We start from the raw sequence: 13,564 nt of genomic DNA, 5'->3' as shown, positions 1-13,564 counted from the left end.
TAACACATCATTAAACTCCAACATCACATTCAAAAATAGCTTACAACTTTCCCCAGGGCGGAAATGGCTGTCACGAAGAGACATAATTTTAAGATGATTGGAGGAAGGTATAGGGGAGATGGCAGAGGTAAGTTTGTTACACAGAGAGTGGTGGGTGTGTGGAATGCACAGCCAGCAGAGGTGGTGGAGTCAGAGTCATTAGGAACATTTAAGCGACTCTTGGACAGGCACATGGACAGCAGTAAATTGAAGGGGTGTAGGTTAGCTTGATCTTAGATTAGGATAAATGGTTGGCACAACATCGTGGGCCGAAGGGCCTGTACTGTGCTGTACTGTTCTATATTCTATGTAACTATCTCCGAAACAATACTAAATGCAGTAAATGAAATACCCTTAATTACTATCTCTATTCCCAATTAAACAAAAAATTTTTTAAAAACAGCTCTTAAACCATCCTACATCCCAATGGCACAGAGTAATACTTGCTTTCCAGAACAGATTTAGCTCCTGTTAGAAACCCTGCAGACTCTGGCAGGATGTCTTCAAAAAGCTGTTTCGACTGGCTTGTTTCAGCTTTCCCCTTGTCCTCAGACAAGTCTACTCTGTTTTAAATGCCAATATTCTTTTTTAACTATCCTACTGTGAAAGCAAAAGACCTTACTTGTGGTCTAAAGGAATGCAATATCAGAACTCCACTCAAAAACTCTCTCAAAATGTCTCAAAATCTTTTTAAATTGAAAACACATTAACTCCCCGGGGACTCCCCCCCAAGTCAAACAACAGTGCATTAGCCCAGGCTTTTACGATGGTCAATTTCACCTCTGGTTCCTGAAAGCTTTCTGGTCTTGCAAAACAAGAATATTTAAAACATGCCTACTGCAGTCAAACACACTCTAACCCAGGCTTAAATCGGCATTTAAATTGCCAAATGTTTATAATTCAATATCTCTACAATTCTACATGCCAGAGTTATATTGTTGCTATCGACAGGACTGGCAGAAGAATTTAACTGTGAAGTCCTGGGAATTCTGGAGAATGAATGCAGCAATTGGGTACAGTGACGGCAGCGGCTCAGACAAGCCCCAATTAAACATGGAGTAAAACAGGATAATCTGCAGCCCAAAAGGCGACAATACTTCAACACTCAGGGCATGTTGATCTTTAAAGTAGCCACATCTCAAATTGTTCAGGTAACATTCCTGATGCTTTAGTGACATGTGAAAAACGCAGCCTAACCGTCAGAAAAACAAATTTGCACATTGTCTTGCTCAAGGGTCAAATTGATGGGGAGATTCAGCCCCACACATGTCTCTTTCCCCAGCACATCTTGTCAGGTTAGCTCCAAGCCAGGTTCCTTAGGAAGCTCTGTGCAGCGGTGCCCCAAGTGATTTCCAATTGAAACTTGCAGCTGAATTCTATCAGTCATGTTACAATGTAGAATGGTGACTCAGTCACAATCAGGAAGATGAAGGAATGGAAATAATATCAGGGCCAAACAGACCAGGGGCAAAGTTACTGTCGCTGCAAATCAGCCCTTTCAGCTGAGGGTCAGCTTTCTTAATAATGATCAGCATGTCTGTGACCCTGACTACATTCGCACCATTCCACATCGCAACAATACAGTGTCTTATCAATTCCACATCACAGTGGACTAGGTTGTTTTGATCGGCTAAAGGAGGGGTAGTGCATGGTGAGGGAGTGTGACTCTGTCAATATCCAATGTCCAGGCGCATCTCACCTCTACACAGAGAGGCTGGCTGAACCTAGATCGCTGGGAACAGGATCCAATCAATGGCTGGTTCTCTCTTAGACACCAAGCTTTCAAGTGTCCTACAGACAGAACCATCGCTGCGTATATGGTATATATACAACCGACTAACCCTAATGGGAATAGAGGGATACGGACCCAGGAAGTGTAGAAGATTTTAGTTTAGACGGACAGCATGGTTGGCACTGGCTTGGAGGGCCGAAGGGCCTGTTCCTGTGCTGTACTTTTCTTTGATGTGGAGATGCCGGTGTTGGACTGGGGTGAGCACAGTAAGAAGTCTTACAACACCAGGTTAAAGTCCAACAGGTTTGTTTCAAACACGAGCTTTCGGAGCGCAGCTCCTTCCTCAGGTGAATGGCGAGGTATGTTCCAGAAAATGCTTGGAATGCGAGCATTTGCAGGTAATCAAATCATTACAGATCCAGGGAGAGGGATAATCATAGGAGCAGAAAGTGGGCTTGAGCCCCAGCTGTGTCTTACCTGTTGGATCAAACTCGTACAGAGATTTCTCAGAGTTCTTCTTGTCATGCTTCTTATCAGGTGACAGGTCCTTGTTCAGTATGCTTCCTCCTTGCCTGTAACAGAACAATTCACATCATGACAATCCAATCACAGCATAGCTAACACCCACTTGCAGACATTATATGAAAATCGCTTATTGTCACGAGTAGGCTTCAATGAAGTTACAGTGAAAAGCCCCTAGTCGCCACATTCCAGCGCCTGTTTGGGGAGACTGATAGGGGAATTGAACCGTGCTGCTGGCCTGCCTTGGTCTGCTTTCAAAGCCAGCGATTTAGCTCAGTGTGCTAAACCAGCCTAGACCGCACCCTTCACCCCAGATCTGCTTCCATTAGATACGCCACATTCTCTCTTTGTACAGTAAAATCATCCTTGCCCAGGACTGACCTTTGGCCTCAACTCCAATTTCCCACACCCCTTGATTTCCTGAGTGTGCTGTCTATAACCTGTCTAACTCTGGTTTAAATAAGCAAAATGACAGGATCCACAAAACTCGGGAGCAATTCCAAAGGACCACAAACCTTGAGTGAGGAAGTTTCTCTTAGTCTCAATTTTATACATTTTATCGAGATCACTTCTCTTCAAATTCAGAGAACCTAGGCTCATTCTACTCTATCTCTCTGCATGGGACAATGCCCGCATTCCATTAATATGTATAATGAACTTTAAATGCACCCCCACTAAAAGGCACAAACAACCTTCCTTAGAAATCAAGAGTATTCCAGCTATGGCATCACAAAGATCTATATGTGAACAGCAAGACTTCCTTACTCTTGCACTCCTATTCCCTTGCAATAAATTGCTTTCCGTACCTGCTTGTTAACTGCCTGTGATTCTTAGGAACAAGGGAACAGGAATAAGCCATTCAACCTATCGAGCCTGCTCAGTCATTCGATATGATCATAGCTGATGGGACACTTCAATTTTACCCACATTATCCTCATCACTCTTTACATTATTGTTAATCAGAAATCTATCAATCCGTACTTTAAACATACTCAATGACAGTGTCCTCGGCCTCTGGGGTAGAAAATTCCCAAGATTCACAACCCTCTGAGTAACGAAATTTCTCATCTCCGTCCTTAGGGGCTTCCCCCTCAAGTTTGAAATTGTGCCCCCTGGTTCTCGACGTCCCAACCAGGGAAAGCATCTTACCCACATCGTCCCTGTCTGTCCATTGAAGTATTTTGTGTGTTTCAATGAGGGCACCTTTCATTCTTCCAAACTCTAGAGATTACAGGCCCAGTTTCCCCAATCTCTCTTCATAAGACTGCCCCGTCTGGTGAACTTTACACTCCCTCTACGGCAAGAATAATATTAGAGGTAGGGGGAGCAAAACTGCTCACAGTACTCCAGGTGCGGTCTAACTAAGCTTTGATACAATTGAAGACTTCACTCCTCTGATACACAAATCTGTTTACGGTGAAGACGAACATACAACTAGGCTTCCTAACAGCTTGCTGCACCTGCAGGTTCCTGTCAGTGAAAATGCTGGAGAATCTCAGCAGGTCAGGCAGCATATGGAGGGAGAGAAAAGAGCTAATGTTGAGTCCAGATGACCCTTTGTCAAAGATTGGTTTCAGATTCCAGCACCCGCAGTAATTTGCTTTTATATTTATTGGTTAGCTTTCAGTGATGTATGGACAAGGACACCCAGGCTTCTTTGCACTTCTACATTAATTTACTCTGCACATCTGATCCTCTGACCATAGATTATCTTTCATTTTACATTATATTCCATCTGCCATGTTTTTTCCCCACTCACTAGTTATGTCCAAAATTCCTGCAATTGCCTTACATCTTGCCGATGCCACGTGCTAGCGAGGTGAGAAACAGGGAGTGTGCGCAGATAAACACGTGGTGGCAGGGATGGTGTAGGAGGAAGGGCTTCAGTTCTGTGGATAATTGGAGCACATTCTGGGGAAGGTGGGACCTGTACAGACAGGAAGGTTTGCACCTGAACCAGAGGGGCACCAATATCCTGGGAGGGAAATTTGCTGCGGCTCTTCGGGGGGGGTTTAAACTAATTTGTCAGGGGGCTGGGAAAACGAGCTGTAGTCCAGAAGCCAGTGTTGAGAGTAGTGAGGTACTGAGGAGAGTATCAAGGTCGCAGGAGTGTACTGGCAGACAGAAAGGTGGGTTGAAGTGTGTCTACTTCAATTCAAGGAGCATCCGGAATAAGTTAGGTGAACTTGGAGCGTGGATTGGTACTTGGGACTACGATGTTGTGGCCATTGGTTATAACAGGGACAGGAATGGTTGTTGGAAGTTCCGGACTATAGATGTTTCAGTAAGAGTAGGGAAGGTGGTAAAAGAGGTGGAGGAGTAGCATTGTTAATCAAGGATAGTTTAACGGCTGCAGAAAGGCAGTTCGAAGGGGATCTGCCTACTGAGGTAATATGGGCTGGAGTTAGAAATAGGAAAGGAGCGATCACATTGTTAGGAGTTTTCTATAGGCCCCCAAATAGTAATAGAGATGTGGAGGGAGAAATTGCAAAACAGATTATGGATAGGTGTGGAGGTCTCAGGGTAGCTGTGATCCGTGACTTTAACTTTCCAAATATTGATTGGAATCTCGATAGGTCGAACAGTTCGGATGGGGCAGTTTTTGTACAGTGTGTGCAGGAGGGTTTCCTGACACAATATGTGGATAGGCCGACAAGAGGTGGGGCCACATTGGATTTGGTACTGAGTAATGAACCGGGCCAAGTGTTAGATTTGTTTGTGGGAGAGCACTTTGGAGATAATGGCCACGATTCGGTGTCTTTCACTATTGCAATGGAGAGGGATAGGGCCATACGGCAGGGCAAGGTTTATAATTGGGGGAGGGGTAATTGTGATGCAATTAGGCAAGAATTAGGGAGCATAAGATGGGAACAGAAACTGTCAGGGAAAGGCATAAATGAAAAGTGGAGCCTGTTCAAGGAACAAATACTGCGTGTCCTTGATAGGTATGTCCGTCAGGCAGGGAGGAAATGGCCGTGTGAGGGAACCATGGTTCACAAAAGAGGTTGAATGTCTTGTCAAGAGGAAAAAGGAAGAGTATGTAAGGATGAGAAAACAAGGTTCAGTTGAGTCGCTTGAGGGTTACAAAGTAGCAAGGAATGAGCTAAAAAATAAAAGGGCTCAGGAGAGCTAGGAGGAGGCATGAGAAGTCCTTGGTGGGTCGGATCAAGGAAAACCCCAGGGCTTTTTCTTTTATTTCTCACATAAGAATAATGACCAGGGTGAGGTTAGGGCCGGTCAAGGACAGTAGTGGGAACTTGTGCATGGGAGTCAGAAGAAATAGAAGAGGCATTGAATGAATACTTTTCTTCAGTGTTCACCAAGGAGAGGGGCCATGTTTTTGAGGATGAGAGTGAGATACAGGCGGGTAGGCTGGAGGAGGTAGATGTTCTGAGGAAGGATGTATTAGCAATTTTGAAAAACCTTAGGGTCGACAAGTGCCTTGGGCCAGATGGGATATATCCCAGGATTCTTTGGGAGGCAAGGGATGAGATTGCAGAGCCTTTGGCTTTGATCTTTGGGTCCTCACTGTCCACAGGGATAGTGCCAGAGGACTGGAGAGTGGTGAATGTTGTGCCTCTGTTCAAGAAAGGGAATAGGAATGACCCTGGTAATTATCGGCCAGTTAGTCTTACCTCGGTGGTCGGTAAATTAATGGAAAAGGTCCTAAAGGATAGGATTTATGACCATTTGGAAAGATGCAGCTTAATCCGGGATAGTCAACATGGATTCGTGAAGGGTAAGTCTTGCCTCACAAATTTGATTGAATTCTTTGAGGAGGTAACTAAGTGTGTAGATGAAGGTAGAGCAGTTGATATCATATACATGGATTTTAGTAAGGCATTTGATAAGGTTCCCCATGGTCAGCTTATGAAGAAAGTAAGGAGGTGTGGGATAGAGGGAAATTTGGCCAGTTGGATAAGGAACTGGCTATCACTTTCAGACTGGAGACCAGTTCCCAGCGGTGTACCACAGGGATCAGTGCTGGGTCCTCTGCTATTTGTGATTTTTATCAATGACTTGGAGGAGGGGGCTGAAGGGTGGGTCAGTAAATTTGCTGATGACACCAAGATTAGTGCAATAGTGGATGAGGTGGAGGGCTGTTGTAGGCTGCAAATAGACATTGGTAGGATGCAGAGCTGGGCCGAAAAATGGCAGATGGAGTTTAACCCTGATAGGTGCGAGGTGATTCATTTTAGTAGAAAAAATTTGAATGCGGATTACAGGGTCAACGGCAGGGTTCTGAGGAATGTGGAGGAACAGAGAGATCTTGGGGTTCATGTCCACAGATCTATGAAGGTTGCCACTCAAGTGGATAGAGCCGTGAAGAAGGCTTATAGTGTGTTAGCGTTTATTAAAAGGGGGCTTGAGTTTAAGAGCCGCGGGGTTATGCTGCAACTGTACATGACCCTGGTGAGACCACATTTGGAGTATTGTGTGCAGTTCTGGTCACCTCATTATAGGAAGGATGTGGAAGGATTGGAAAGGGTGCCAAGGAGATTTACCAGGATGCTGCCTGGTTTGCAGGATAGGTCTTATGAGGAAAGGTTGAGGGAGCTAAGGCTTTTCTCTTTGGAGCGGAGAAGGATGAGAGGCAACTTAATAGAGGTTTATAAGATGATGAGGGGGATAGATAAAGTGGACGTTCAGAGACTATTTCCTCGGGTGGATGTAGCTGTTACAAGGGGGCATAACTACAAGATTCAGGGTGGGAGATATAGGAGGGATGTCTGAGGTAGGTTCTTTACTCAGAGAGTGGTTAGGGTGTGGAATGGACTGCCTGCTGTGAAAGTGGAGTCGGACACTTTAGGAACTTTCAAGCGGTTATTGGATAGGCACATGGAGCACACCAGAATGACAGGGAGTGGGATAGCTTGATCTTGGTTTCAGACAATGCTCGGCACAACATCGAGAGGCGAAGGGCCTGTTCTGTGCCGTACTGTTCTATAATCTTCTTTACGACACATTCCCGCAAACCTTTATATCATCTGGGATTTTACTTTGCATGGGTAATGTCCACTTTTCCTTCAACCCTCCATTTGAGTTGTTATTTTCTCAAATGTCATGGAATGCCTCGAAATCCTTTTCCTCGAATTTTGGTAAGGCTTGTATATATTCAGACATAGCCCCACTAGGATTCTGACTGTTCCTCCCTTTTGACATTCCTCAACTTCTGTCCTGAATTCCAAACTTTTTGGTTGATATTCTCTCCCTCTCGCTTTCCCATTCTACCCTTCCTAATCTTTCCAATTCCACATCAAGATTCCTTATTTCGATTTGCAACTGAATTCTCTCCAGATCGGTTTCCCCACCAGAAAATGCTTCTCATGCTAACTACCAACCACTTACTCGTCAACTCTTCTAACAGACCCAAGCACTCAACTACTATATCATATATCTCTGCCTTCTTAGCTTTAACCGGCACTCTACTTTTAATTCATTTCCAATTCAATTAACTTGTCTTCTCAAAACCATTGTAAATAAATCAAAGACAAGTCCTCCACCTGAAGAAAGGCCTCAGCAGCATCTAAAGTCATTCTGTTATGATATTAAAAACCTGGTGCCTCTAATGTATACTGCACCTCAAATCATCCCTATCTACCATTCCAAAGATCCCCGGATAATGTCCTCTAACAAGTCACAAACCCTGGCCTAGTGCATGGTCAATTCCAGCCCCACTTGACCCAGAGTTGCAACACAGGTAAAATTAGATTTTGTATTAATACCCGTGGCTTTGGTCGAGTTAAATTGAACAGTTTCTGGGTTTGTAAAAAAGACACAAGTAACTTTTTATTATTAACAGCAATTATAATTAAATAGTCAAAAAAACAACTGACTACCTAAACCCCTTTCCAACTTCTTCCCCCCCCCCCCCCCCCCCCACTCTCTATGGACACAGACAGCCAAACAACATAGAGGGGAAAAGGGTGGCTGAGAAGTAAAGAAAACATAATAAAATAAATGGATAAAGATCTCTGATTCAGATGGGTCTCTTCCAGTTAGTTTCTTTCTCAATGTGGAGATTGGACTGGGGTCGGTACAGTAAGTCTTACAAGACCAGGTTAAAGTCCAACAGGTTTTTTTTTGAATCACTAGCTTTCGGAGCACTGCTCCTTCCTCAGGTGAATGAAGAGGGGGGTTCCATAAACATATATATAGACAAAGTCAAAGAAGCAAGATGATACTTTGAATGCGAGTCTTTGCGGGTAATCAAGTCTTTACAGGTCCAGATGGTGCGACTGGAGAGGGATAATCCCAGGTTAAGGGGTGTGAATTGTCTCAAGCCAGGACAGTTGGTAGGATTTTGCAAGCCCATGCCAGATGGTGGGGGGTGAATGTTATGAGACATGAATCCAAAGTCCCGGTTGAGGCCGTACTCATGCGGGCGAAACTTGGCTATCAGTTTCTGCTCAGGGATTCTGCGCTGTTGCGCGTCCTGAAGACCTTTCTCGAGGTTAGGCCTCCAGTTTGTATTGGTCTTCACCACAGACGCACAGAGACAGGAGGAATCTCCCCTGCAACTGGCAGCAGAGAGGGGGTCAGGCACAGCTCCTCTTCCTTCCAGGGTCTAGAGGCTTCTGACAGGTTCTCTCAAAAAAAACACCTGGCAAGAACCAATCGCTGACTGTCAGGCAGAACACTGTTCCTGGCCTGCCCACCAGTTGTCTGTTAGCCAATCGAACCGACTTCCATAAAACCCGTTCCCAAGGTGCATTCGGTGCTGGTGAGGTTGTTTTCTCCTCTGAAAATACAAAACCCAGGAATACACTGTCCAGGCAAGCACTCTTCTGCTTAAAAGCACATTCCGATTATGAATCAAGGGATACGGAGAGTGGCAGGTAAGGTCAAAGATCAGCCATGATTGCATTGAATGGAGCAGGCTCAATGGGGCCATGCATACGTATCTTTATTCCATTGCTACATTATTCAGACGCTCACCTACTGCAAAACTGACACAAAGTCACACTCCAAGTAACTTTACCTCTTGTGAAGTGGGTGTTCCTGCACATGGAAAACGTTTCAGGAAGGCAACACCCACCTTCAAGGGAAATTAGGGATGGGCAATAAATGCTGGTCCTGCTACCAATACCCACATCCCTTGTTTTCAAATGAATGATCCTCGTTTGATTAACACAGGCTTGGATAACTTGCCAATTTGAAAGGAATTTGCCTGTAGTAATTTTGTCCCGTCAATATTGGGTGGGTTTTTGGGGGGGGGGGGGGGGGGGGGGGGGGGAAGAGGCATCTGCAATGCAGCGCATTTTCACTCCCACTTTTTTAACTCGTTACTTTTCTCACTGTTATACTGTTATGGGCCAGAGTTTAGAGAACCCCAAAGTGCATCATGGAGTTCACCTGACCCACAACATTTACTAGATTGTGGTATGGGGAGCACACGGCCCACTCTACAGGTGTGGTACAGCAGAAATGAAAAAGTATTTTTTAAAGCAAAACACGTTTATTCTATGAACTCAAGTTAACCTTTTTAAAACATACAGTGAACATCTTAGCAACCATTAATTCAAATACATCCCCCAAAGACTACAACACTAAGTAATCCTTTAAGCTTTCCTTTTTAACATCCATACAACTGAAATACAAAACTTTTATCAGAAACACATCACGTTAAAGTCACTACTAAAAACATTTATAATTCTGAATTTACCAAATCATCAAGAGACAGTCTTTTCATGGCAGAGAGAACAGCAGTACAGCTGCTTTGTCTGGTTTCTGCTCCAACATTGAAACACACCCTGCAGCCTGCTCAAAGCGAAAGTAAAAAACTGACAGACAGCCCAGCTCCACCCACTCTGACATCACTGCAGTAGTAAACACCCATTTTGTAAAGGTACTCTCACTACAGATATTTAGATACACACCCAATTATAAACACCCATTTTGTAAAGGTACTCTCACATGACACTCACACATTTCACATTCTCAGGTGCCATCCACCTGCTCCAGTTCCATTTAAGCAGCAGTAAGAGGGGTTCCTGGGAGTTCAGGGAGAACTCTAACACTGTGGACAAATTTTTATGCTACCGGATTGGTTCTCGGTCTGAGATGACCAATCACCCCCAACCATTGTGCTGTGAGCTCTTACCTGGGAAGTCTTCTGATGGGAAACCTGCAATCAAAGAGAGCAACTGGAGTTAGCGAGGCCAATATGGATCACACAGCAACTCACTGAATCCCATTCAGTGATCATACAATGATGCAACACGAAAGGCAGCCCATCAGGTCATCCTACCTATGCACGCTCTTTGATAGAGTTGGCAATTAATCCCCACACACTTCCTAGTTTCTCATAGCTCTGAAATTATTAACTTTTCACATATGTATCAATTCTCTTCTGAAAGAAGTTACTGAATCTGCTTCCACAACCCATTTAGATAGTACATTGTACATTCCAGATGATAACAATTTATTGTTTTAAAAACCATTAGCCCTGCTGTGCTGGTGATCTTCAACCTGTGTCCGCAGTCCTTCGTTTCAGTAATGTTTCTCAGTCCATCATTACCAATTCATGCCCAATCAATTACCTTTCTTGAGATTCAGGTCTCTGGTCTCAGAATCAACTAACTCACTAGGCACCTTGATAAAGAATTCTACCATATTATGGTCACTCATCCCCAAGGGTTCTCTCACAACTAGATTGCCGACTAATTCTTTCTCACTGCACAACACCCAGTCCAAATGGCCTGTTCCCTTGTTGGTTCCTCAACGTATTGGTCCAGAAAACCATCCCGTGTACACTCCAGAAATTCCTCCTCTATTGTGCTGTGACTAATTTGATTCACCCAATCTATGTCCAAGGGTATCAAACTATTCGGAAGGGCAGAATGGATGGTAAGGGAGGTGGTGTTGCTCTGTTATTTAAGGATGACATCCGGGCAATAGTAGGGGATGACATCGGTGCTATGGAGGATAAGGTTGAATCCATTTGGGTGGAAATCAGGAATAGTAAGGCGAAAAAGTCACTGATAGGAGTAGTCTATCGGCCACCAAATAGTAACGTTATGGTGGGGCAGGCAATAAACAAAGAAATAACTGATGCATGTAGAAATGGTACAGCAGTTATCATGGGGGATTTTAATCTACATGTCGATTGGTTTAACCAGGTCGGTCAAGGCAACCTTGAGGAGGAGTTTATAGAATGTATCCGCGATAGTTTCCTAGAACAGTATGTAATGGAACCTATGAGGGAACAAGCGGTCCTAGATCTTGTCCTGTGTAATGAGACAGGATTGATTCATGATCTCATAGTTAGGGATCCTCTCGGAAGGAGCGATCACAATATGGTGGAATTTAAAATACAGATGGAGGGTGAGAAAGTAAAATCAAATACTAGTGTTTTGTGTTTAAACAAAGGAGATTACAATGGGATGAGAGAAGAACTAGCTAAGGTAGACTGGGAGCAAAGACTTTATGGTGGAACAGTGGAGAACCTTCCTAGCGATTTTTCACAGTGCTCAGCAAAGGTTTATACCAACAAAAAGGAAGGACGGTAGAAAGAGGGAAAATCGACTGTGGATATCTAAGGAAATAAGGGAGAGTATCAAATTGAAGGAAAAAGCATATAAAGTGGCAAAGATTGATGGGAGACTAGAGGACTGGGAAATCTTTAGGGGGCAACAGAAAGCTACTAAAAAAGCTATAAAGAAGAGTAAGATAGAGTATGAGAGTAAACTTGCTCAGAATATAAAAACAGACAGTAAAAGTTTTTACAAATATGTAAAACAAAGAGTGGCTAAGGTAAATATTGATCCTTTAGAGGATGAGAAGGGAGTTTTAATAATGGGAGATGAGGAAATGGCTGAGGAACTGAACAGTTTTTTTGGGTCGGTCTTCACAGTGGAAGACACAAATAACATGCCAGCGACTGATAGAAATGAGGCTATGACAGGTGAGGACCTTGAGAGGATTGTTATCACTAAGGAGGTAGTGATGGGCAAGCTAATGGGGCTAAAGGTAGACAAATTTCCTGGCCCTGATGGAATGCATCCCAGAGTGCTAAAAGAGATGGCTAGGGAAATTGCAGACGCACAAATGATGATTTACCAAAATTCACTAGACTCTGGGGTGGTCCCAGTGGATTGGAAATTAGCAAACGTGACACCACTGTTTAAAAAAGGAGGTAGGCAGAGAGCAGGAAATTATAGGCCAGTGAGCTTAACTTCGGTAGTAGGGAAGATGCTGGAATCCATCATCAAGGAAGAAATAGCGAGGCATCTGGATAGAAATTGTCCCATTGGGCAGACGCAGCATGGGTTCATAAAGGGCAGGTCGTGCCTAACTAATTTAGTGTAATTTTTTGAGGACATTACCAGTGCAGTAGATAACGGAGAGCCAATGGATGTGGTATATCTGGATTTCCAGAAAGCCTTTGACAAGGTGCCACACAAAAGGTTGCTGCATAAGATAAAGATGCATGGCATTAAGGGTAAAGTAGTAGCATGGATAGAGGATTGGATTGGATTTTTTTATTGTCACCTGTACCGAGGTAAAGTGAGAAGTATTTTTCTGCAAGCAGCTCAACAGATCATGAGAAAAGGGAATTAAACAAAATTCAAGAAAATACATGAGAATACATAATAGGGCAACACAAGATATACAATGTAACTACATAAGCATTGGCATCGGTTGGACTTCCGGTGGCGGCAATGCGCAGTTGAGCCGCACATTCGGCGGCTCCCGCAATTAACGGACTTCAGGGCTTTTTTCAGGGCCCCCAACAGAGCTGAGGAGGCAAATCCCGACGGGGGAAGAGGCCAGGAGTTGCCCCAACGGTCCCATGGTCTGGACCAGGAGTGGGGCAGAGAGAAGATCGACGAAAACGCCCAGGAAAAATCGGGGGCAGGAAAACAAAATGGCGGCCGGCGAAAGCTTTGAGGAGCTGAGGAAGTGGGGCCAGGCCCAGCAGACGATTCTGCTGCGCTGCTTCCAGGAGCTGAAGTTGGAGCTTCCTTTCCTCTACATCCCTAGAACTATTAGGTGGCCTATAGAAAACTCCCAACAGGGTGACCTCTCCTTTCCTGTTTCTAACCTCAGCCCATACTACCTCGGAAGAAGAGTCCCCATCTAGCATCCTTTCCGCCACCGTAATACTGTCCTTGACTAGCAGCGCAACACCTCCCCCTCTTTTGCCCCCTTCTCTGAGCTTACTAAAACACCTAAACCCCGGAACCTGCAACAACCATTCCTGTCCCTGCTCTATCCATGTCTCTGAAATGGCCACAACATCGAAGTCCCAGGTACCAACCCATGCTG

General features: G+C 44.4%; 1 protein-coding gene across 1 annotated transcript in view; it reads right to left on the bottom strand.

Moving 5' to 3' along the window:
- LOC119954043 (rho guanine nucleotide exchange factor 12-like) overlaps positions 1-13,564 on the bottom strand; it is a 95,557-nt gene that overhangs the window by 47,447 nt on the left and 34,546 nt on the right. The window contains 2 exon segments of the mRNA XM_038778815.1: positions 2,249-2,343; positions 10,398-10,421. Coding sequence (XP_038634743.1) covers positions 2,249-2,343; positions 10,398-10,421 — 119 coding nt within the window.

The sequence above is a fragment of the Scyliorhinus canicula genome, chromosome 19 (assembly GCF_902713615.1).
Source record: "Scyliorhinus canicula chromosome 19, sScyCan1.1, whole genome shotgun sequence".
In the NCBI taxonomy this organism is placed as follows: domain Eukaryota; kingdom Metazoa; phylum Chordata; class Chondrichthyes; order Carcharhiniformes; family Scyliorhinidae; genus Scyliorhinus; species Scyliorhinus canicula.
Note: the sequence above shows the minus strand (reverse complement) of the source record. Positions and strands in the feature narration are given on the sequence as shown.